Raw genomic sequence first — 17,978 nt, 5'->3', positions numbered from 1 at the left:
TGGAACAACTTGCTTCCAGAGGTTGTGGAGGTTTTCAAGAAGAAACTGGACAACCATTTGTCTGGGATGGTATAAGGTCTGCTGTCTGGGCAGGAGGACTAGAGGACCTCCAACATCCCTTCCAACTCTATTATTCTGTATATTTATCTAAGCCCCCAAGTTTGAAGACACCAACATGGAAAGTGCATTCCCCTCCCATCAACAACTTTTCATTGCACCTTGCTTGGGTGAGTTGGGCATAATGACTCCTTCCCTTCCTCTTGAAGCTTACCAGCCTGTCATGAATGAACTGGAGAGTGTTTGTGCAGGCAACGCGGTAGCTAACATCCTCCCAGAACGAGGTGATGGTCACCATGGGTTTAGTATCATACCACGGTAGGTAATAGTAGAAATTACCTGCAACAGAAATAATCTGGTATTGCATGGGGTTCACAATGCAGTCACTGAGGATCAAATGAGGTCACTGGTTCTTATTTATTACTGGAGTGTCAGGCTATTCCCAACACGCCTCCTTAGGAAAAGAAGATCCTTGACTCCATTTGTAGCAAAAGGTAGACTTTTACTGAAGGAAAGTGATTACAGCGTAAGCAAGAGCCATTGCAAGGCCCGGCCTCTCCATCTTAATCAAGGAAGACTCTTGAAACTTAACATTTCAAAAGGAACCTTTTATTGAAAAAGGAGTGATAGCTGGGCGAAGGCAAAGCAGGATCTGGGGTCCTTAAGGCAATACACTAAGAATAAAGGAAATTAAGAGTCCCCTCCCAACAGTCCGAAGTGGATTCATCCCATCCACAGGTGTGAAGATGTTTTTGTAACAGACGCTCTGGGAAAGTGATAAGATGACTTTCTCAGGGTCGTTTCCTGAGCAATGCAGCCCACATGGCCCTCCTTCCCCTCGCATTCCCCGAAAGATGAGAAAATGCCAGGCCTCGAGGCCGCCAGGCTGGAAGTTATAAAGCACAAAACTGGAAATGAATTAATATGCTCGAAGATGAAACAATAATTAGAAAGGTACTCAAATGTGCAGAGATGGACAAAATGACCATGGAATTAAAAGAAAGAGAAGAATCGGATTTCTATAAAATACGGAATAGAATTTATAAGTGGCTAGAAAACAGAAGCCAAAGCAGGAAATGTTTGTGTCCCCACCCCCCACTCTAAACTAGTATTGAATAAAAATTAACCAAAGTTACTAATTACTATCAAACTTAAAATATTGACTACAATGTAAATAAAATAGTGATATGAACAATATTATTAAAAGTGTTAGTACAACTGTTATGACACTTTTACAGAAGTTAAAATCGATAGGAAGGCAAGGTAGAGTGGAGAATTACAAAGGCTAAACATGAATGCCAATACGGAAGGCTGTGTAATTACTTTATATAGTTATGTTTCTCTTGTTTTTCTCTTTCCTTTTTTTGTGTGTTTTTCTTTCTGTTTTTAAAGATAAAAATGTTCAATAAAAACTATTTAAAAAATAGAAGTTATAAAGTAATTAATTGCTTGGTACAGAATATATAGGAAAGAAGGATAGTAAAGTGTAAAGGAAAAATAGCCTCCCTCTTCCCCTGATGAACGGCAGATTCACGGATCTGACAGCCAGATCTGAATATTCCCGCACAATCCCGGTGTTTTTCCCTTCACCCGGACCATCCCCCCCTTGGTCATGTTGCTAACGATATTGCAATTAGGTGTTTTGGTAACAGTTCCACATTTGGATGCCTTTTTGATGGTTGTTTGCATTCCATTCCCGTGCTGGTGTCCCTGGATCGCTCAAACCGTTGACTCCGGTTGGCACTTCTGATTCTTTTCATCCCACATTCCCTATATCTCTGCCATTCCACCACCACCACCCCTTTTTATGGCAGAATGCTATCAAAGCAAAGCCGGGCTGAAATGGTATGATGGCATGGAGAATTTGTGTTGTGGCCTGCCAGCGGCGAGCAGAACTGGCAGTAGATTCTGACAGTGAGGAGGTTGGGGAGGAACATGGGCCAGTCCTGGAGTCTGGGGAAGTCTTCGATGAGGGCTCTGTGTCAGAGGCAGAGAGGAGGCCAAGGCCGTATGCCAGTTATCAGCTACCTTCGGAGCCTCGGAGCCCGACATCAGTGAGGCAGAAGAACAGCAGGAGCCTGTTCCCAGTGTGAGCATCCACCAGAGCTGCCAGAAGGCAAGAACAATTAAGAAAACAGGGTCAACTTGGGAGTAAGGCTTGGAGATGATTGGCCCCTCCCATAAGACATAAAAGAGGAGCGAACGGGATGTGAGCTTTTGCAAGAAGCAATTAGTTCATCTGGTCAGTTCAAGCTTTGAAAAGTTCTGTTTGACTCTGTGCTACATTTGGCCTTGCCCTGCATTTGGCAGTTAGGTCTCTGGAAGCATTCCAAGGGAGATAAAGGTGGGTGTTTATCCACATTCCCCTGAAAGACTGTGTAGACACCTCGAGCAGACACCTATTGGAATCTTCACAAACTGTTTGTGAAACTTTGTGGACTGTTAATGGCCATAATTTACAGCCATATAAACAAAAGAGAGGTTTTGGGACTAAGATTGCATGGAGACTTTGCCTAACTTTGATTTCCCTCCAGACAATCTTTCTTCTTTCCTTTCTTACTTACCATCATAGACAGCATGGCAGTACTGAGTAGTGGAAGCAAATGGTTTGCAAGTCTCATCAAATTTGTTTCCATAGTTTCCTAGGCTGACCTCAAACTGGATCGGTTCCGTGATATCAGCCAACATGGTAGCAGAGTAAAATACAACACATAGACCATATCGGAACTGAGGCAAGAAATACTGAGAAGGCAAAGAATTGTCACGGATTATGCGAGAAAGATATATTGAACAAAAGGGAGGCGGGGGAACCCTTGCAGGGCAGAGCTGAAGAATATGCCCAATTCTTAGCGGACAAAATTGCTCGGTTTCGGTCGGACTTGGACTCCACCCCCGCAGTTCCAGCCGAGGCGCAGGGGGACCAAGTAGAACAGCTCTGGGTTGAGTTTCAGGACGTTACCCCCGGGGATGTGGACAAGGCCATGAGAGCTGTAAGTACCTCCACCTGTGTCCTGGATCCGTGTCCCTCATGGCTGGTTACTAACTGCAGTGAGGTGACACGAGGCTGGATCCAGGCGGTTGTAACCGCCTCCCTTCGGGAGGGGAACTTCCCCGCCACACTGAAAGCGGCGGTGGTGAGACCCCTCCTGAAGAAACCATCCTTGGATCCAGCTGTTCTTAATAGCTACCGTCCAGTCTCCAACCTTCCCTTCTTGGGGAAGGTTGTTGAGAAGGTGGTGGCCTTCCAGCTCCAACGGTCCTTGGAAGAAGCAAACTATCTAGACCCCTTCCAGTCAGGCTTCAGGCCCGGTTACAGCACAGAAACCGCTTTGGTCGCATTGATGGATGATCTCTGGAGAGCCAGAGATGAAGGACATTCCTCCATCCTGGTCCTCCTTGACCTCTCAGCGGCTTTCGATACCATCGACCATGGTATCCTTCTGCGACGACTGCGGGAGGTGGGAGTGGGAGGCACCGTGCTACGGTGGTTCTCCTCCTACCTCTCGGACAGGTCACAGTCGGTGTTAGTGGGGGGGCAGAGATCGTCCCCTAGGCCCCTAAATTATGGGGTGCCTCAGGGCTCGGTCTTATCCCCCCTACTATTCAACATCTACATGAAACCGCTGGGAGAGATCATCCGCAGGCACGGGATTAGATACCATCAATATGCGGACGATACTCAATTGTATCTGTCCGCCCCGTGCCAACTCAATGAAGCGGTAGACGTGATGAGCCGGGGCCTTGAGGCCGTTATGGACTGGATGAGGGTTAACAAGCTTGTGCTCAACCCAGAAAAGACCGAGTGGCTGTTGTGTTTTCCTCCCAAAGATTTGGCTAATATTCCACCACTCAGGCTGGGGGGTCAAATTTTATACCCCTCAGAGAGGGTACGCAACTTGGGAGTCCTCCTGGATCCACAGCTGTCATTTGACCACCACTTAACGGCTGTAACCAGGGGGGCATTCGCCCAGGTTCGCCTGGTGCGCCAGTTGCGACCCTACCTGAATCGGGAGGCGCTCACAACAGTCACTCGGGCCCTTGTGACCTCTAGGCTGGAATACTGCAATGTGCTCTACATGGGGCTGCCCTTGAGGAGCATCCGGCGACTTCAGCTGGTGCAGAACGCAGCCGCGCGAGTGATTGCGGGTGCACCCCGATTCACCCGCATAACACCTATCCTCCGCGAGCTGCGCTGGCTACCTGTCGATCTCCGGATGCGCTTCAAGGTGCTATTAATCACCCATAAAGCCCTACATGGCGGTGGATCTGGATACTTGAGAGACCGCCTTCTGCCAATTACATCCCTGCGACCGATAAGATCCCATAGATTAGGCCTCCTCCGTATTCCATCGGCCAGCCAGTGTCGGCTGGCAACTACAAGGAGGAGGGCCTTCTCAGCAGTAGCCCCGACCCTTTGGAACGAGCTCCCCGTGGAGATTCGTACCCTCTCCACCGTCCAAGCCTTCCGCATAGCCTTGAAGAACTGGCTCGCCCGTCAGGCCTGGGGATAAGGATAGTTACCCCTCCCGAATGATGAATGTATGTTGCTTACTATTTTATTATATGTTTCTGTCTTAATGTCTGTATTCCCCCTTCCCGGTTTTGTGTGAGCCGCCCTGAGTCCCCTCAGGGAAAAGGGCGGCCTACAAATACTAATAAAAAAAAAAAAATGTTGTCTCAGATCTTCCTGCAAAATTTCCCATGTCTAACTTCTTACTTACTTGCTTACTTTCTTGATTTACTAGGTTTATAAATTTGACTGGATTCCTACTTTCATTCATTCATCTTAAAGGTAAAGGTTCCCCTTGCACATATGTGCTTGTTGTTCCCAATGCTAGGGGGCGGTGCTCATCTCTGTTTCAAAGCTGAAGCTGTCCGAAGACATCTCTGTGGTCATGTGGCCGGCAATCGCTTAATGCCGAAGGGGCACGGAACGCTGTCAGGAAAGGTGGTTCCTATTTTTCTACTTGCATTTTTATGTGCTTTCGAACTGGTAGGTTGGCAGAAACTGGGATGAGCAACAGAAGCTTACTCAGTTACACGGCGCTAGGGATTCAAACCACCAAACTGCTGACCTTTCTGATCAAGAAGCTCAGTGTCTTAGCCACTGAGCCACTGCATCCCTTTAAAACAGATTAATTGATTAAAGCTCAATTACTAGAAGTTTCCACAAACTCTTAAATGTGTTCCATAACTATTAAACCAATAGCTTAAATAGAATAAGCATATAATTCCATTTTTAATAACGAGTAGAACATTTTCACTAAAGAATCAACTGAAAGGGGCATGTTTGTCATTGTGTGGATCTCTAGATTTCTATACTGTTTATACTTCCTTTAGTTCATGTTACGGCTTTTCCTGGTTGGGAATATTTTCTGCAAAATAATTGTAGATCCACTTCATTGCCAGATTACCTGCATCTTTTTAACAGTTTCTCCAGGAATGTCATCAATTTTCTGAATTGGGATTGTTTCCCTGATAGTCCGCAGCTCCAGAAGAACTCTTCCACGATACGTGGTCCCTTCTTCCTGGAGAAGATTGTGGAGAAAGATGGAGAATAGACTCATAAATAGAATAACAGAGTTGGAAGGGACCTTGGAGGTCCCTTCCAGTCAAACCTCCTGCTCAGGCAGGAAACTCTATACTATTTCAGACAAAGGGTTGCTCAATCACTTTCTAAAAATCTTCAGTGTTGGAAACCCCCCTCCCCCAACTTCTGGAAGCTAATTGATCCACTGCTATATTGTTATAACTCTCAGGAAATCTACTCCACTCCACCCCCCCCCCACTGCACTCCATTCCATTCCGTTCCATTTCATTCCACTCCACTTCATTCCATTCCTTATTTTATTCCACTCCACCCACCCCTTTCCATTCCATTCATTCCTTATTCTACTCTACTCCACTGCACTCCACTCCACCCCACTTCATTCCTTATTCTATTCCCCTCCCCTCTATTCCTTATTCCTTATTCCTTATTCTACTCCACTCCACTGCACTCTACCCACCCCACCTCACTCCATTCCATTCCATTCCTTATTCTACCTTATTGCTTATTCCATTGCTTATTCCATTGCATTCCACTCCACTCCACTCCATTCCATTCCTTATTCTACTCCCCTCACCTCTATTCCTTATTGCTTATTCCATTGCATTGCATTGCATTCCACTCCACTCCATTCCATTGCATTCCATTCCATTCTATTCTGCATAGCCCTAAACGTACGGATAGACAGACAAGACTGACCTCTTTCCAAAAGCCTGGGCTATAATCCCATAAGTCTATTCAGCTTTCCAGCTACTGTGTCTCGCAGGACAAATGAACAACCCACTTTCGACCTCCCCTCTGAAAACTTTGCTCAGTTAACAGGACAAATTTACCGCCTGAATCCCACGTCTCTCAGGAGTTTCGGCTGGATTCAGAAGCTCCTGTTGGCTTCCGTAGAACGTGAGAAAGCTTGGTCCAAAGGAAGGCAAGAAGCCCGAGGCCTCTTCTGAAAAAAACAAAGGGGAAAATGAATTTGTACATTGGCTGAGGAGTTCTCGTGGCTTATTTCTTGAACAATGCCTCGGTCCAGTTCCCAAATCTGACTGAATTGATCGCTTTAGATTTCTTTTAATGCCAAGAAGAAAAGGTGCCAGAAAGGAATGAGCGAGAGGAATAGAGGCTAATACTAGTGTTGGAAGAAATGCCCATCTGGGTTCAGTTTCAAGTGGGGAGAAAGACACCGGAAACAATGGCGGCTGTTTGGAAAGATGGTTTTCATGGTGGACAGGATCACATGCCTCGAAGATGTTGGGTGAAGAAAAAAAGGGAGGAGATTGTCAGGCCTGCAGCCATCTTTTATTTTCGATCTCTGGCCTGCCACACTTTCTATTATTCTACAATGCATTTTCTATTGTGGGGAAATGGGAGCGGGGATTGTATGGAGTGAGATGATATGTAGCTATAACGAAATTCTTTCCAGAAAGCTAAGGTCATCCTTTGTCTTTGCAACTCTGCACCTGACCGGAACTGGATGGAACTGCAGGCAGGGTAGTGGGAGATTGGACCATGGGATGGACTTATGGGTGTGGGGGCAAAATCTTGAACTTTCAACTGGGTGGGGAAAACGGGAAGTTTTCAGATTCGGGTTTTCCCAGATGTGCCAACATGGCTCTCTTAATAAATTGGAACTTTGAGCAATACTTTGCCTTGGACTCCAACTTACTTTGGGATGCTATTTGGAACCCTGACATTAACCCGAATCTACATTAAAATACATCACCAGTACCCCAAATTTTGGGGTGCTGGTCTGGGGTCCTGAGCCCCAGCACCAACCTGAACCCAGGTGGAAGGTTAGAGGGAGTAGGAAGAAGCAGATTCTTACTTTTTGTTTCAGCTCCTGCACAAGAGATCTGGGCAAGGCTGAGGAAGGCGGTGCCCAAAACAACACCATCTCCTTCTTCTGCCCTGGGGAAGACAAGGGGTACAATGGAGTCCTCACCTCCAGAAATAGTGGGAGTCTTGGCAATATTTCATTTTTAAAATCCCTTGTAGAAATATCCTTTTTGATGGGATGGGAGTTAGATTAGAATCCTTCGGCACTTGCTCTTTAAAAGTAATTTTATCTCTCTCTCTCTCTCTCTCTCTCTCTCTCTCTCTCTCTCTCTCTCTCTCTCTCTCTCTCTATCTCTCTCTCTCTATATATATCTCTATCTATCTATCTATCTATCTATCTATCTATCTATCTATCTATCTATCTATCTATCTATCTATCTATCACAGTGTTTCTCAAACTTGGCAACTTGAAGTCCTGTGGAGGTCCACAGGACTTCAAGTTGCCAAGGTTGAGAAACACTGATCTATCATCTAACTATCTATCATTATCTATCTATCTATCTATCTATCTATCTATCTATCTATCTATCGTCTATCTGTCCACCCACCCACCCACCCACCCACCCACCCACCCACCCACCCACCCACCCACCCACCCACCCACCCACCCACCCATCTATCTATCTATCTATCTATCTATCTATCTATCTATCTATCTATCTATCTATCTATCACAGTGTTTCTCAACCTTGTCAACTTGAAGTCCTGTGGACTTCAATTCCCAGAATTCCCCAGCCAGCTATGCTGGCTGGGGGATTCTGGGAATTGAGGTCCACAGGACTTCAAGTTGACAAGGTTGAGAAACACTGATCTATCATCTAACTATCTATCATTATCTATCATTATCTATCTATCTATCTATCTATCTATCTATCTATCTATCTATCTATCCATCCATCCATCCATCCATCCATCCATCCATCCATCCATCCATCCATCTATCTATGCTGGTGTTGTTGTATTCGGGTCTTTTCCCGTGAACGATTGAGATTATCTTGGCAATGTTTCAGTGAGGTCTCACTCGTCATCTTCAGGCTGGGTTTGGGGCTTAAAGTGTGATCGGAGCTGCCGTCTTTCTATAAATCTTGGTGGGGGTGGGGATGGAGTGCTGGCTTTGAGGAATTTGGCAAGATTCTATAGAGGTGAGCCAAACGCCTAGCCAAAAAAGACCACCTGAAAACTGAATTACACACTCTCACAAATGTATTAATCTCCAACGGATTCCAATGAAAAACAGTTACCAAACTAATCCAAAGGGAGACTCCCCCCAAAAACCAAGATACAGAACAAGACAACGGCATCGCCCTCCTCCCTTACATCAAAGGCGCCACAGATAAAATCAGCAAAATTCTCCACAAGCACAATATCAAGACAGTCTTCAACACTGACCAAAAAAAAGCCAACATCTTAAGAAACCCCAAAGACAAAATCCAGCTAGAAAACCAAGGAGTCTATGAAATACCATGCAAAATCTGCCCTGCAACATACTTAGGGCAAACGAATAGGAGAATAAATGCACGGATCGCAGAACACAAGAACGCAGTAAGAAAAAAAGAAAAAGCTTCCTCCCTTTTCCAGTACCTTAAAGCAACAGGACATGAAATTGATTTTGAAGGAACCAGGTTTATCTCCAAAACTGAACACTTCAACAAGAGTATGGAAGCTATCGAAATAGAGAAACATCCCCACAACATGAATAAACGTGACAATACCTCCCGCCTACCAGACATCTGGAAACCATCCCTAGTCAACCATCGAGCCCCACCCACCACCCAGGCCGTTACAACACAAAACAACAATGGACACACAACCAGCACCAATCAGCACCAATCTACCAATCATGATACAACCACACAACCAATCATTCCACTTATTGAAACAAAGCCAGCACTCCACGCACCCCCACCAAGATTTATAGAAAGACAGCAGCTCCAATCACACTTTAAGCCCAAACCCAGCCTGAAGATGGCGAGTGAGACCTCGCTGAAACGTTGCCAAGAGAATCTCAATCTTACATGGGAAAAGACCCGAATACAACAAGACCAGCATATACACACACACATACACACACTCATATACATACACACACATACATACATATATTACATATACATATACATACATAATTCATCACACACACACACACACACATATATATGTCATGGGGAAGAGCAGGCATGACTTACAATTTAAAATAGAAAAACCATAATGAGTCTGTTTTTTTCTATTCCTGCTGCTTCCAACAAGCTTGTCAAGAAGTAAAACCTTTGCCTAACTATTTGCCTAAAACACATCCATGGGTTGTGATACGTCATGTTTGAGAAATAGCAGGATGTGCATTATCAAAATGCTTCATTTTCTAACTTTGGGGCAAACAGTCAAGATTTGATGTTTATTTTATTTTATTGTCATTGCACATGTTACTGTAAAATTGTATCATGCACATGTAATATCGCAGTGGGTAAATGACAGAAATTACTGGTACTCACCCATCCATAATAGTGAGTTTAATGAGATCACAAATAGATGGCAACTGCAGTGAAAATACAAAAGAAAAAGGAAGACAAGGCTCTCTTGAAACTTATTTGATTCCTGGTGACTGCATCACAAGGGTTTTCTTGACATAACATGCTATTAACCATTGTTAAAGGTGGCTGTGTCTACGTTCTCCATGAAGTTAGCTATAGTACTTTAAGGTAAAGGTAAAGAGTCACCTTGCACATAGGTGCTAGTCGTTCCCAACTCTAGGGAGTGGTGCTCATCTCTGTTTCAAAGCTGAAGAGCCAGTGCTGTCCAAAGACATCTCTGTGGTCATGTGGCCGCATGACTCAACACCAAAGGCGCACGGAACGCTGTTACCTTCCCACCAGAGGTGGTTCCTATTTTTCTACTTGTATTTTTCACGTGCTTTCAAACTGCTAGGTTGGCAGAAGCTGGGACAAGTCACAGGAGCTTATTTTGTTACATGGCGCTAGGGATTCGAACAGCTGAACTGCCAACCTTTCTGATTAACAAGCTCAGCGTCTTAGCCACTGAGCCACTGCGTCCCATAGCACCTTATTCAATGGTTAATATTTTTGGCATTCCTCACCAGAGAAATATTCATGTATGCGAGAGAATTTCCATATTTTCCCAGGTCCAAAACCCCAGAATGAAAAAATAGAAATGTTGCAAAATTCAGGATGAGTTGGTTTCAGATGTGATTGATCTGATCTGCAATGGTCATTCATGTTACAGGGTGAGAGGCATTTCCCAGAGTTCTTCAATAGCTCAAAAAAAGAAGTGAACTTTTAGGCATATTTAAACCTGAAAGGCGTTCTGAGATCTCTGGCACCCTCAAAAATTCCAAGAACCCTGAGGATTTAGTCTCAGTGCCGGGTGCTAGGGAATCTCGGTGTCTTTAAAAGCTATGTAACAATTATCCCTACACTTTGGGAATTCTTTGGTCTTTGACTGGATTCCCAAAGATGCTTTTACAAGAGGCAACTGGACTTTCTGGATTTTTTTTATTTTTGAAGACAAGAATTTAAGAAGCTTCTTAGATAAGAAGTGAACTGTCTTCAAAGAAAAAGTAGAAACTCCAGTTGCCTCTTGAAAAAGCAACTTTGGGACAACCGTGACCTGGAGGATGGAGAATCTCCAAAAACATTGAGCAAAATTAACCTGTGAGCACACAGGAGGCTGAAAGGTTTTCAAAGGTGTATGTAGAGATCCTCAAGTCCTCCAGGTCCTGGTTATCCCAAAGGTGCTTTTTTCAAGAGGCAACTTCTCTTTTTTCTTTGAAGACATTTCGCTTCTCATCCAAGAAGCTATTACAGCAATACAGCTACATTGATGGGTATCCTCCTGCTTACTGATAAAGTTAGCCTGCCGTCAATGACATCCAGCCCTTTCTCAGCTTACCTGCATGGGAAAACAGAGCACCTGGTTCCACACAGGGTTGGTGTCTCCCAAAATGACTTTGGTCCTTAGCTGAACATAATTGAGACAGAAAGAAAATCAATCAAGAGCTGGCAGGGAAAGTAAGAGTCCAGCAGACTGCTCCCCTGACTTCTAAATCTGAAATCAAGGGTCACATGGGCCAGGTGCATATATTTTGACTCACCTGTGATGATCAAGTATCATCTCCAGGTGATCAAGCATGAAATCTTTGGGAAGGGGAGATGTTTCTTTGGTTAAGCTATCAGTGGGGCACCAATGATAAATATAGATGGGCTAATGTGTTGTGGCCCAACAGCAGCCGGCTGAGCTGTTGGTGGAATCTGACAGTGATGAACACGATGGGACTGCCCTGGAGGCTGAGGAAGACTCTGGGGTGGGGGAGGGTGTTCGGAGTCAGAACAGGGACTAGAGAGGCCTGTTGGCCACCAGATGGCATCTGAGTCAGGTAGCAGTGTGGAAGAACAGAGGGAGGCTGTCCCTGACATAAGTATGTGTAGGGCTGAGAGGAGGAGAGAGCAGCTTTGGAAAAAGGCTCACAGAAGGAAATAGGAACAGGTAGATACTGATTGGCCGCTCCCAGAGAGCTTACAGATGGAGTGATGGGAGGGGAATTTTGCAGGAAACAACAGTTTACTAATCTAGGCGTAGTGAAAGATTGGGAGAATTTCGTGAGTTCAAGCCTTCTTTTCATAGAGATAATTTTCTGGGCTCCTAGCCAAGGGGTTGCTTATCTCCTTCCTTAGTTGTGGCAGACAGCTAAGTCTACGTCCGTATATATTGTAGAGGCTTGGGGCAGAACATAATGTGTAAATATATGCAGGCAAGCAGTTAATTGCAATAGTATTTAGACTTATATACCGCTTCACAATGCTGTACACCCCTTGCTAAGTGGTTTACGGAGTGAACATGTCCCCCAACAATCTGGGTCCTCATTTTATCCAACTCTGCCCACTGCCAGGAGTTTGATCCTGACTGGCTTATGGTTGACTCAGCCTTCCGTCCTTCCAAGGTGGGTAAAATGAGGTCCCAGATTGTTGGGGGCCAGAGATTGACTCTGTAAACCACTTAGAGAGGGCTGTAAAGCACTATAAAGCAGTTTGCTGTTGCTATTTTCCTTCCTTCCTTTCATCCTTTCATCCTTCCTTCTCTCTTATTCCCATTCTGCTGGTGCCACAATGGTTAGAATGCAATATTGCAGAATAATTCTGCCAATTGCCAGGAGTTTGATCCTGACCTGCTCAAGGTAACTCAGCCTTCCATCCTTCCGAGGTGGGTAAAATGAGGACCCAGATTGTTGGGGGCAAGAGGCTGACTCTGTAAACCACCTAGAGAGGCCTGCAAAGCACTGTGAAGCAATATATAAGGCTACATCCCATGCCGTTTGTGACTCTATCTGCAGTGGAGATTTACTGTTGTCGGTGTGTGTGCTTCAAAGCGTGTTGTAGACTTACTACGCCACTTGCTCATAGCGCGTAGCTTGCCTCTTAAAAACAACACTTCCGCTAAGAAAAGCAAACCCTCCGCTTGCATTACACCCACCACTCGCCCTGCGAAATTGACTTCCAGAGAAGGGTCCACAGAGATGATGAGAGGATCCACAGGTAAGGTGGTGAAAGGTGTCACTGTGCCATCTTGTACTGCAAAGAAGAACAAATAGCAGGCTAATTAAAAAGTAAGGAAGAGGTTTATTTTAAGCTTCCCACTTTATTAAGGTGTGTGGAGGGGAATTATGAGGCCTGCTAACTCTCTTGCAGAGAGCGGCTTGTCTGAAGCAGGAATTAAACTGGGCTGTGATAGACAATGGAGAGAAGGAAGATGAAAGATGAGGGAGCTATGAAGAGATCCTAGGTGCATTTGAAATAAATTAGGAGAACCTTCACGATTATAATTGTATTTGTACATCTCATAGTTGGTTGAGGCCTTGTTGACTTGTCCCTGGGATGCTCAAGGCAGCCCCGAGGACATACAAGAGTTCTGGGTGAATCTATTGGCTACAGATTCCCTACCCCATTTAATGAATGGATGCCAGACTAGAGAGGAATATTGTCATACAATCATCTCATATAGTTAAATTAGCAGAGTTGACCTCCCAGTGCCTTCAAATGCTTTGGAACTATATTTCAAGATAAAAGAACAAAATAGAATAACAGAGTTGGAAGGGACCTTGGAGGTCTTCTAGTCCAACCCCCTGTTTAGGCAGGAAACCCTACACCAGACAAACGGTTATCCAATCTCTTCTTAAAAACTTCCAGTGTTGGAGCATTCACAATTTCTCGAGGCAAGCTGTTCCACTGATTCATTGTTCTCACTGTCAGGCAACTTCTCCTTAGTTTTAGGTTGCTTCTCTCCTTGATTAGTTTCCATCCATTCCTTCTTGTCCTGCCCAGGGGTGGGTTGATGCCAGTTTTACTACCGGTTCGCAACCCACGTGCAATGCGCAACCATGCAAATGTGCATGTGCAGAACAATTTACAGCGAACTGCGCATGTGCAGTCACTAAAATACAAAATGGCGGCAGGTCAGTGGCGGCAACGGAACCAGTTTGTGCATGCGGGAAGGTCTGGATCGCTGCTGGTTCTGTGACCCAGGCCTGAATTTCACTACAGAAATGGGACAAACTGGGAGCAACCCACCTCTGGTCCTGCCCTCAGGTGCCTTGGAGAATAGTTTGACTCCCTCTTCTTTGTGGCAACCCCTGAGATATTGGAAGACTGCTATCTTGTCTCTCCTAGTCCTTCTTTCTGTTAAACTAGACATACCCAGTTCCTGCAACCGTTCTTCATATGTTTTAGTCTCCAGTCCCCTAATCCTCTTTGTTGTTCTTCTCTGCACACTTTCTAGAGTCTCCACATCTTTTTTACATCGTGGCGACCAAAACTGAATGCAGTATTCCAAGTGTGGCCTTACCAAGGCCTTATAAAGTGGTATTAACACTTCATGTGATCTTGATTCTATCCCTCTGTTTATGCAGCCTAGAACTAATTAGAACCAACTAACTAGATCTAACCAATTCCGTTGTATTTATTTTGCACAATGACAATAAAGGCTATATATATTAACTGTGTTGGCTTTTGTGGCAGCTGCAGCATACTGCTGGCTCCTATTTCAATGGTTGTCCACTAGGACTCCAAGATCCCTCTCACAGTTACTTCTATTGAGCAAGGTACCACCTATACTGTACCTGTGCATTTGGTTTTTCTTGCCTAAATGTAGAACCTTCCTTTTTTTCACCATTGAATTTTGTAGATCAAGAATTTCAAGTATTTCATTTCTTGACTGCAATGACCTAAGCACTTAAGAAGCCCACAATTCCCCATTCAAGGCCTGTCAAACAAGATAACCAAAAATACCAACCAACTGCCATTGGGACAGTAGAACCTTCCAATACCACTTCATTAACCCTGACGGTGGGAGCACTAGCACTGATGCTGTTACGTAGTTTGGGTAATGAAACATCTACACAAAAACAACCAAGCTTAGAGACCACCCAAGGAACTTTGATGTTAGGACTTCTTCTCCTCTACACGAAGTAAATTCTCTCCAGTCACCATTGACTCTTCGGCTGAATGAATCTTTCACTAGAACCATACATGGTCAGAAACACTAGAGTTGCTAACATTCTTGCACCCAAGCCCAGATTCCCGCCTTTGGCAGTGCCTTTAGTTTCCTCAGCAGAACAACCTGGTTGACCTACTTTGTGGAACATCTTCTGCTCGGTAGATGTACAGCTGGAGGGAGACAGTGCGTGCAGCTGGAACACTTGCCAGCTGCAGGAGATTGGATTCTAAATCACCGGTCTCTGCTGGCTGGTCAAAATCCTATAGTACAGAGTAGAGAAGGATATGATCCATCTGTCAGCTAATCAACTGCAACATTCATTGATCTCCTCCCACAAAATACACTTGAGTGTTCTAGATTCTGACTTGATGTTCTGTTGGACAACAAGATCCAGGTTCCAATCTATCTCAAATCAAGGACATTTCCTGAATGACTTTGTACCACGAGTCACTGTCTCTAGCCCAACTTATCTTGTAGGGAGGTTATGGAAAGAATTAGAAGGAAGAAATACTATGAACATCACTTTGAGCTCAGGAGAAAATGATAAGAGTGATGGTGAAGAAGTTGGACTAGTTATACAGGTAGACCTTGCTTAACAACTGCAAAAAGGACTGGCAATTCCATTGCTAAGTGACATGATCATTAAGTGAAACACCAAACATTATGTTTAACTAGCCCATAACTAGTGGTCATCTAATGAGATTCATGGCCAAATGAGAACCTGTCAGCCACATCAGGTAGACCAGACAAGAAAAATCAACTCCACAGGATGGTTAGATCTATCTTTTTAGAGATTCCTCCCTCCCTCCCTCTCTTTCTCTCCCCCCTCCCTCCCCTCCTTAATTTCTTCCTTCCTTCCTCTCTCTCAGCCCTTCCCTCCTCCCTCCTTCTCTCCCTCCCTTCCCTCCTTCCTTTCTTCCTTCCTCTCTCTCCTTTCTCTCTCCCTCCCTCCTTCCTCTCTCTTTCCTCCCTCCCTCCCTCCTTCCATTCCATTATTGCATATTTATTTTGGTCGAATAAAGACATAACGCTTACACAAACATTTTTACTGATGCCCAGCATAGCTACATTTCCATTTTTATCTAGCAGTTTCATAACTATCCTCATCTTCAATTACCATGGATAACGATTTTTATATGGCTCAGCATTAAAACAATAAGGACGTTACCGGCACACGATCTCCAGCTCCCAGGACACAAAGGGTGACCTTCACGTAGCCCTTAAATCCAGCATTGAGATTCCCTGGATCGTAGAGGCTCAACCATTTCGAAATCAAAGCATGACCTAAAGAAAGGAAATAACAAATATACTGTACTGACTCACAGTTCGCTCTAAATCAGTGGTTCTCAACCTGGGGGTCGAGCGACCCTTTCACGGGGGTCGCCTAAGACCACCCACCTCCACCGGCATTGCCCATGCTCAGGAGCGCATCGTGAAGCGGCAGGTGCAGGAAGAGCGCCGGGTGGCGAAGCAGCCTCCTCCCGGCTCCGGGGGCAACTCAGACGCCGCCCCGCCCGGTGTCCACGCCAGGGAAAAGCCGAGGCGCTGAAGGGGGAGAGAGACGGGTTCTTCTGGGTGGCGGATCAGCCTCGGCTGCGCCGAACGTCCGAAGCGAGCGCGGTGGGCGATGCCGCTTCAGCCCAGCTGCCTGCACAGGAGCTCGAAGGCGCCCGGAGAGCAGGAGACCGGCGGGGCAGTCGGGCCACCCGCTTCAGCCGGCGGGATGGGCTCTAGCCCAGGCAGGCGCATGCCGGGATTCAAGCCGCCTTGAGCTTGGACGCTGTCTTTACCTCCTCCGCCGCCGGTCCTGTCCTGCGGGCTAAACTGAGCTCAGAGGCTTTTTTGGCCCCGGGAAGGGCTAGCAGGAGAGGCCGGAGGGGAGAACAGGCCCCGCCCACCCATTCCTTATGTCCCGAGGAATTCCATTCGGGACGGAAGCACAGTTCGATGTAGTTTAAGCCTCCGTTTAAAATCCCATTTAAAGGGCAACTTCTTAATCTGTGTTAAAGAAAGAAAGAAAGAAAGAAAGAAAGAAAGAAAGAAAGAAAGAAAGAAAGAAAGAAAGAAAGAAAGAAAGAAATGGAGGAAGAAATGGAGGAAGAAAGAAAGAAAGGGAGGAAGAATGGAAGGAAAGAAAGAAAAGGGAAGGAGGGAGGAATGGAAAGAAAGAAAGAAAGAAAGAAAGAAGAAAAGGGAGGGAGGAATGGAAAGAAAGAGAAAGAAAGAAAGAAAACTGGGTGGGTGGGGAGAACGGAATGTAAAAAAAGTAAACTTAATAAAGTGGAACTCATGTAAATCACGAACTGCTGCTGGAGGGAGGCAGGCAGGGAGGTCGTTTTATCCGGGAAAATCCTAGCCTGGTTGATCTCCCAAACCAAGATTGGCAGATTAATCACTATGCTTTAATTATGTTCAATTTGTAATAATGAAAATATATCCTGCATATCAGATATTTACATTACAATTCATAACAGTAGCAAAATTACAGTTATGAAGTAGCAATGAAAATAATTTTATGGTTGGGGGGTCACCACAACATGGGGAACTGTATTAAAGGGTCGCAGCACTGGGAAGGTTGAGAACCACTGCTCTAAATTGTCCTCAGTGATCCCTGCTGAGATCCATACAGCCAAATCTAATTGATTACTCAACCATGGGACCCAACGGGATTTATGAGCTCCCTGATTGGCAGGAACTATTCTTGTGCTTGGTCTAGTGGAGGGCCTCCAACCTTGGCAACTTTACCATTTGTGGACTTCAACTCCCAGAATTCCCCAGCCAGCATAATTTATTCTCTTGTAATCCCTTGCTCTGCAATCTCTCCACTTAGATCAGAGGTCTTCAAACTTGGTAGCTTTAAGATTTGTGGACTTCAACACCCAGAATTCCCCAGCCAGCCCTTTTGGAAATTGAAATCCACAAGTCTTAAAAGTTGCCATGTTTGGAAACCCCAGCTCTAGAAGGCTACACATAGGTGTCACGTGACAGGAAAAACCTCCTATCCCCCATCCCACATGCCATAAGGTAAGAAGGGAGGATA

General features: G+C 45.2%; 1 protein-coding gene across 1 annotated transcript in view; it reads right to left on the bottom strand.

Moving 5' to 3' along the window:
- Nucleotides 1-15,244, bottom strand: part of LOC106542907 (myoferlin) — an 83,333-nt gene extending 68,089 nt beyond the window's left edge. The window contains exons 1-9 of the mRNA XM_087703498.1: nt 15,075-15,244; nt 12,920-13,017; nt 11,342-11,410; nt 9,928-9,971; nt 7,428-7,510; nt 6,439-6,551; nt 5,472-5,585; nt 2,622-2,799; nt 154-396 (exon numbers count right to left, since the gene is read on the bottom strand). Coding sequence (XP_087559624.1) covers nt 154-396; nt 2,622-2,799; nt 5,472-5,585; nt 6,439-6,551; nt 7,428-7,510; nt 9,928-9,971; nt 11,342-11,347 — 781 coding nt within the window. The 5' untranslated portion in view covers nt 11,348-11,410; nt 12,920-13,017; nt 15,075-15,244. The remainder of the gene's footprint in view (nt 1-153; nt 397-2,621; nt 2,800-5,471; nt 5,586-6,438; nt 6,552-7,427; nt 7,511-9,927; nt 9,972-11,341; nt 11,411-12,919; nt 13,018-15,074) is intronic.
- Between the last annotated feature and the right edge of the window lie 2,734 nt (nt 15,245-17,978).

This window comes from Thamnophis sirtalis, unplaced genomic scaffold (genome assembly GCF_051295495.1).
Source record: "Thamnophis sirtalis isolate CommonGarterSnake01/CBP01778 unplaced genomic scaffold, rThaSir2_p1.2 scaffold_2, whole genome shotgun sequence".
In the NCBI taxonomy this organism is placed as follows: Eukaryota; Metazoa; Chordata; class Lepidosauria; order Squamata; family Natricidae; genus Thamnophis; species Thamnophis sirtalis.
The sequence above is the reverse complement of the archived record's forward strand: the minus strand, read 5'-3'. Positions and strand labels throughout refer to the sequence as shown.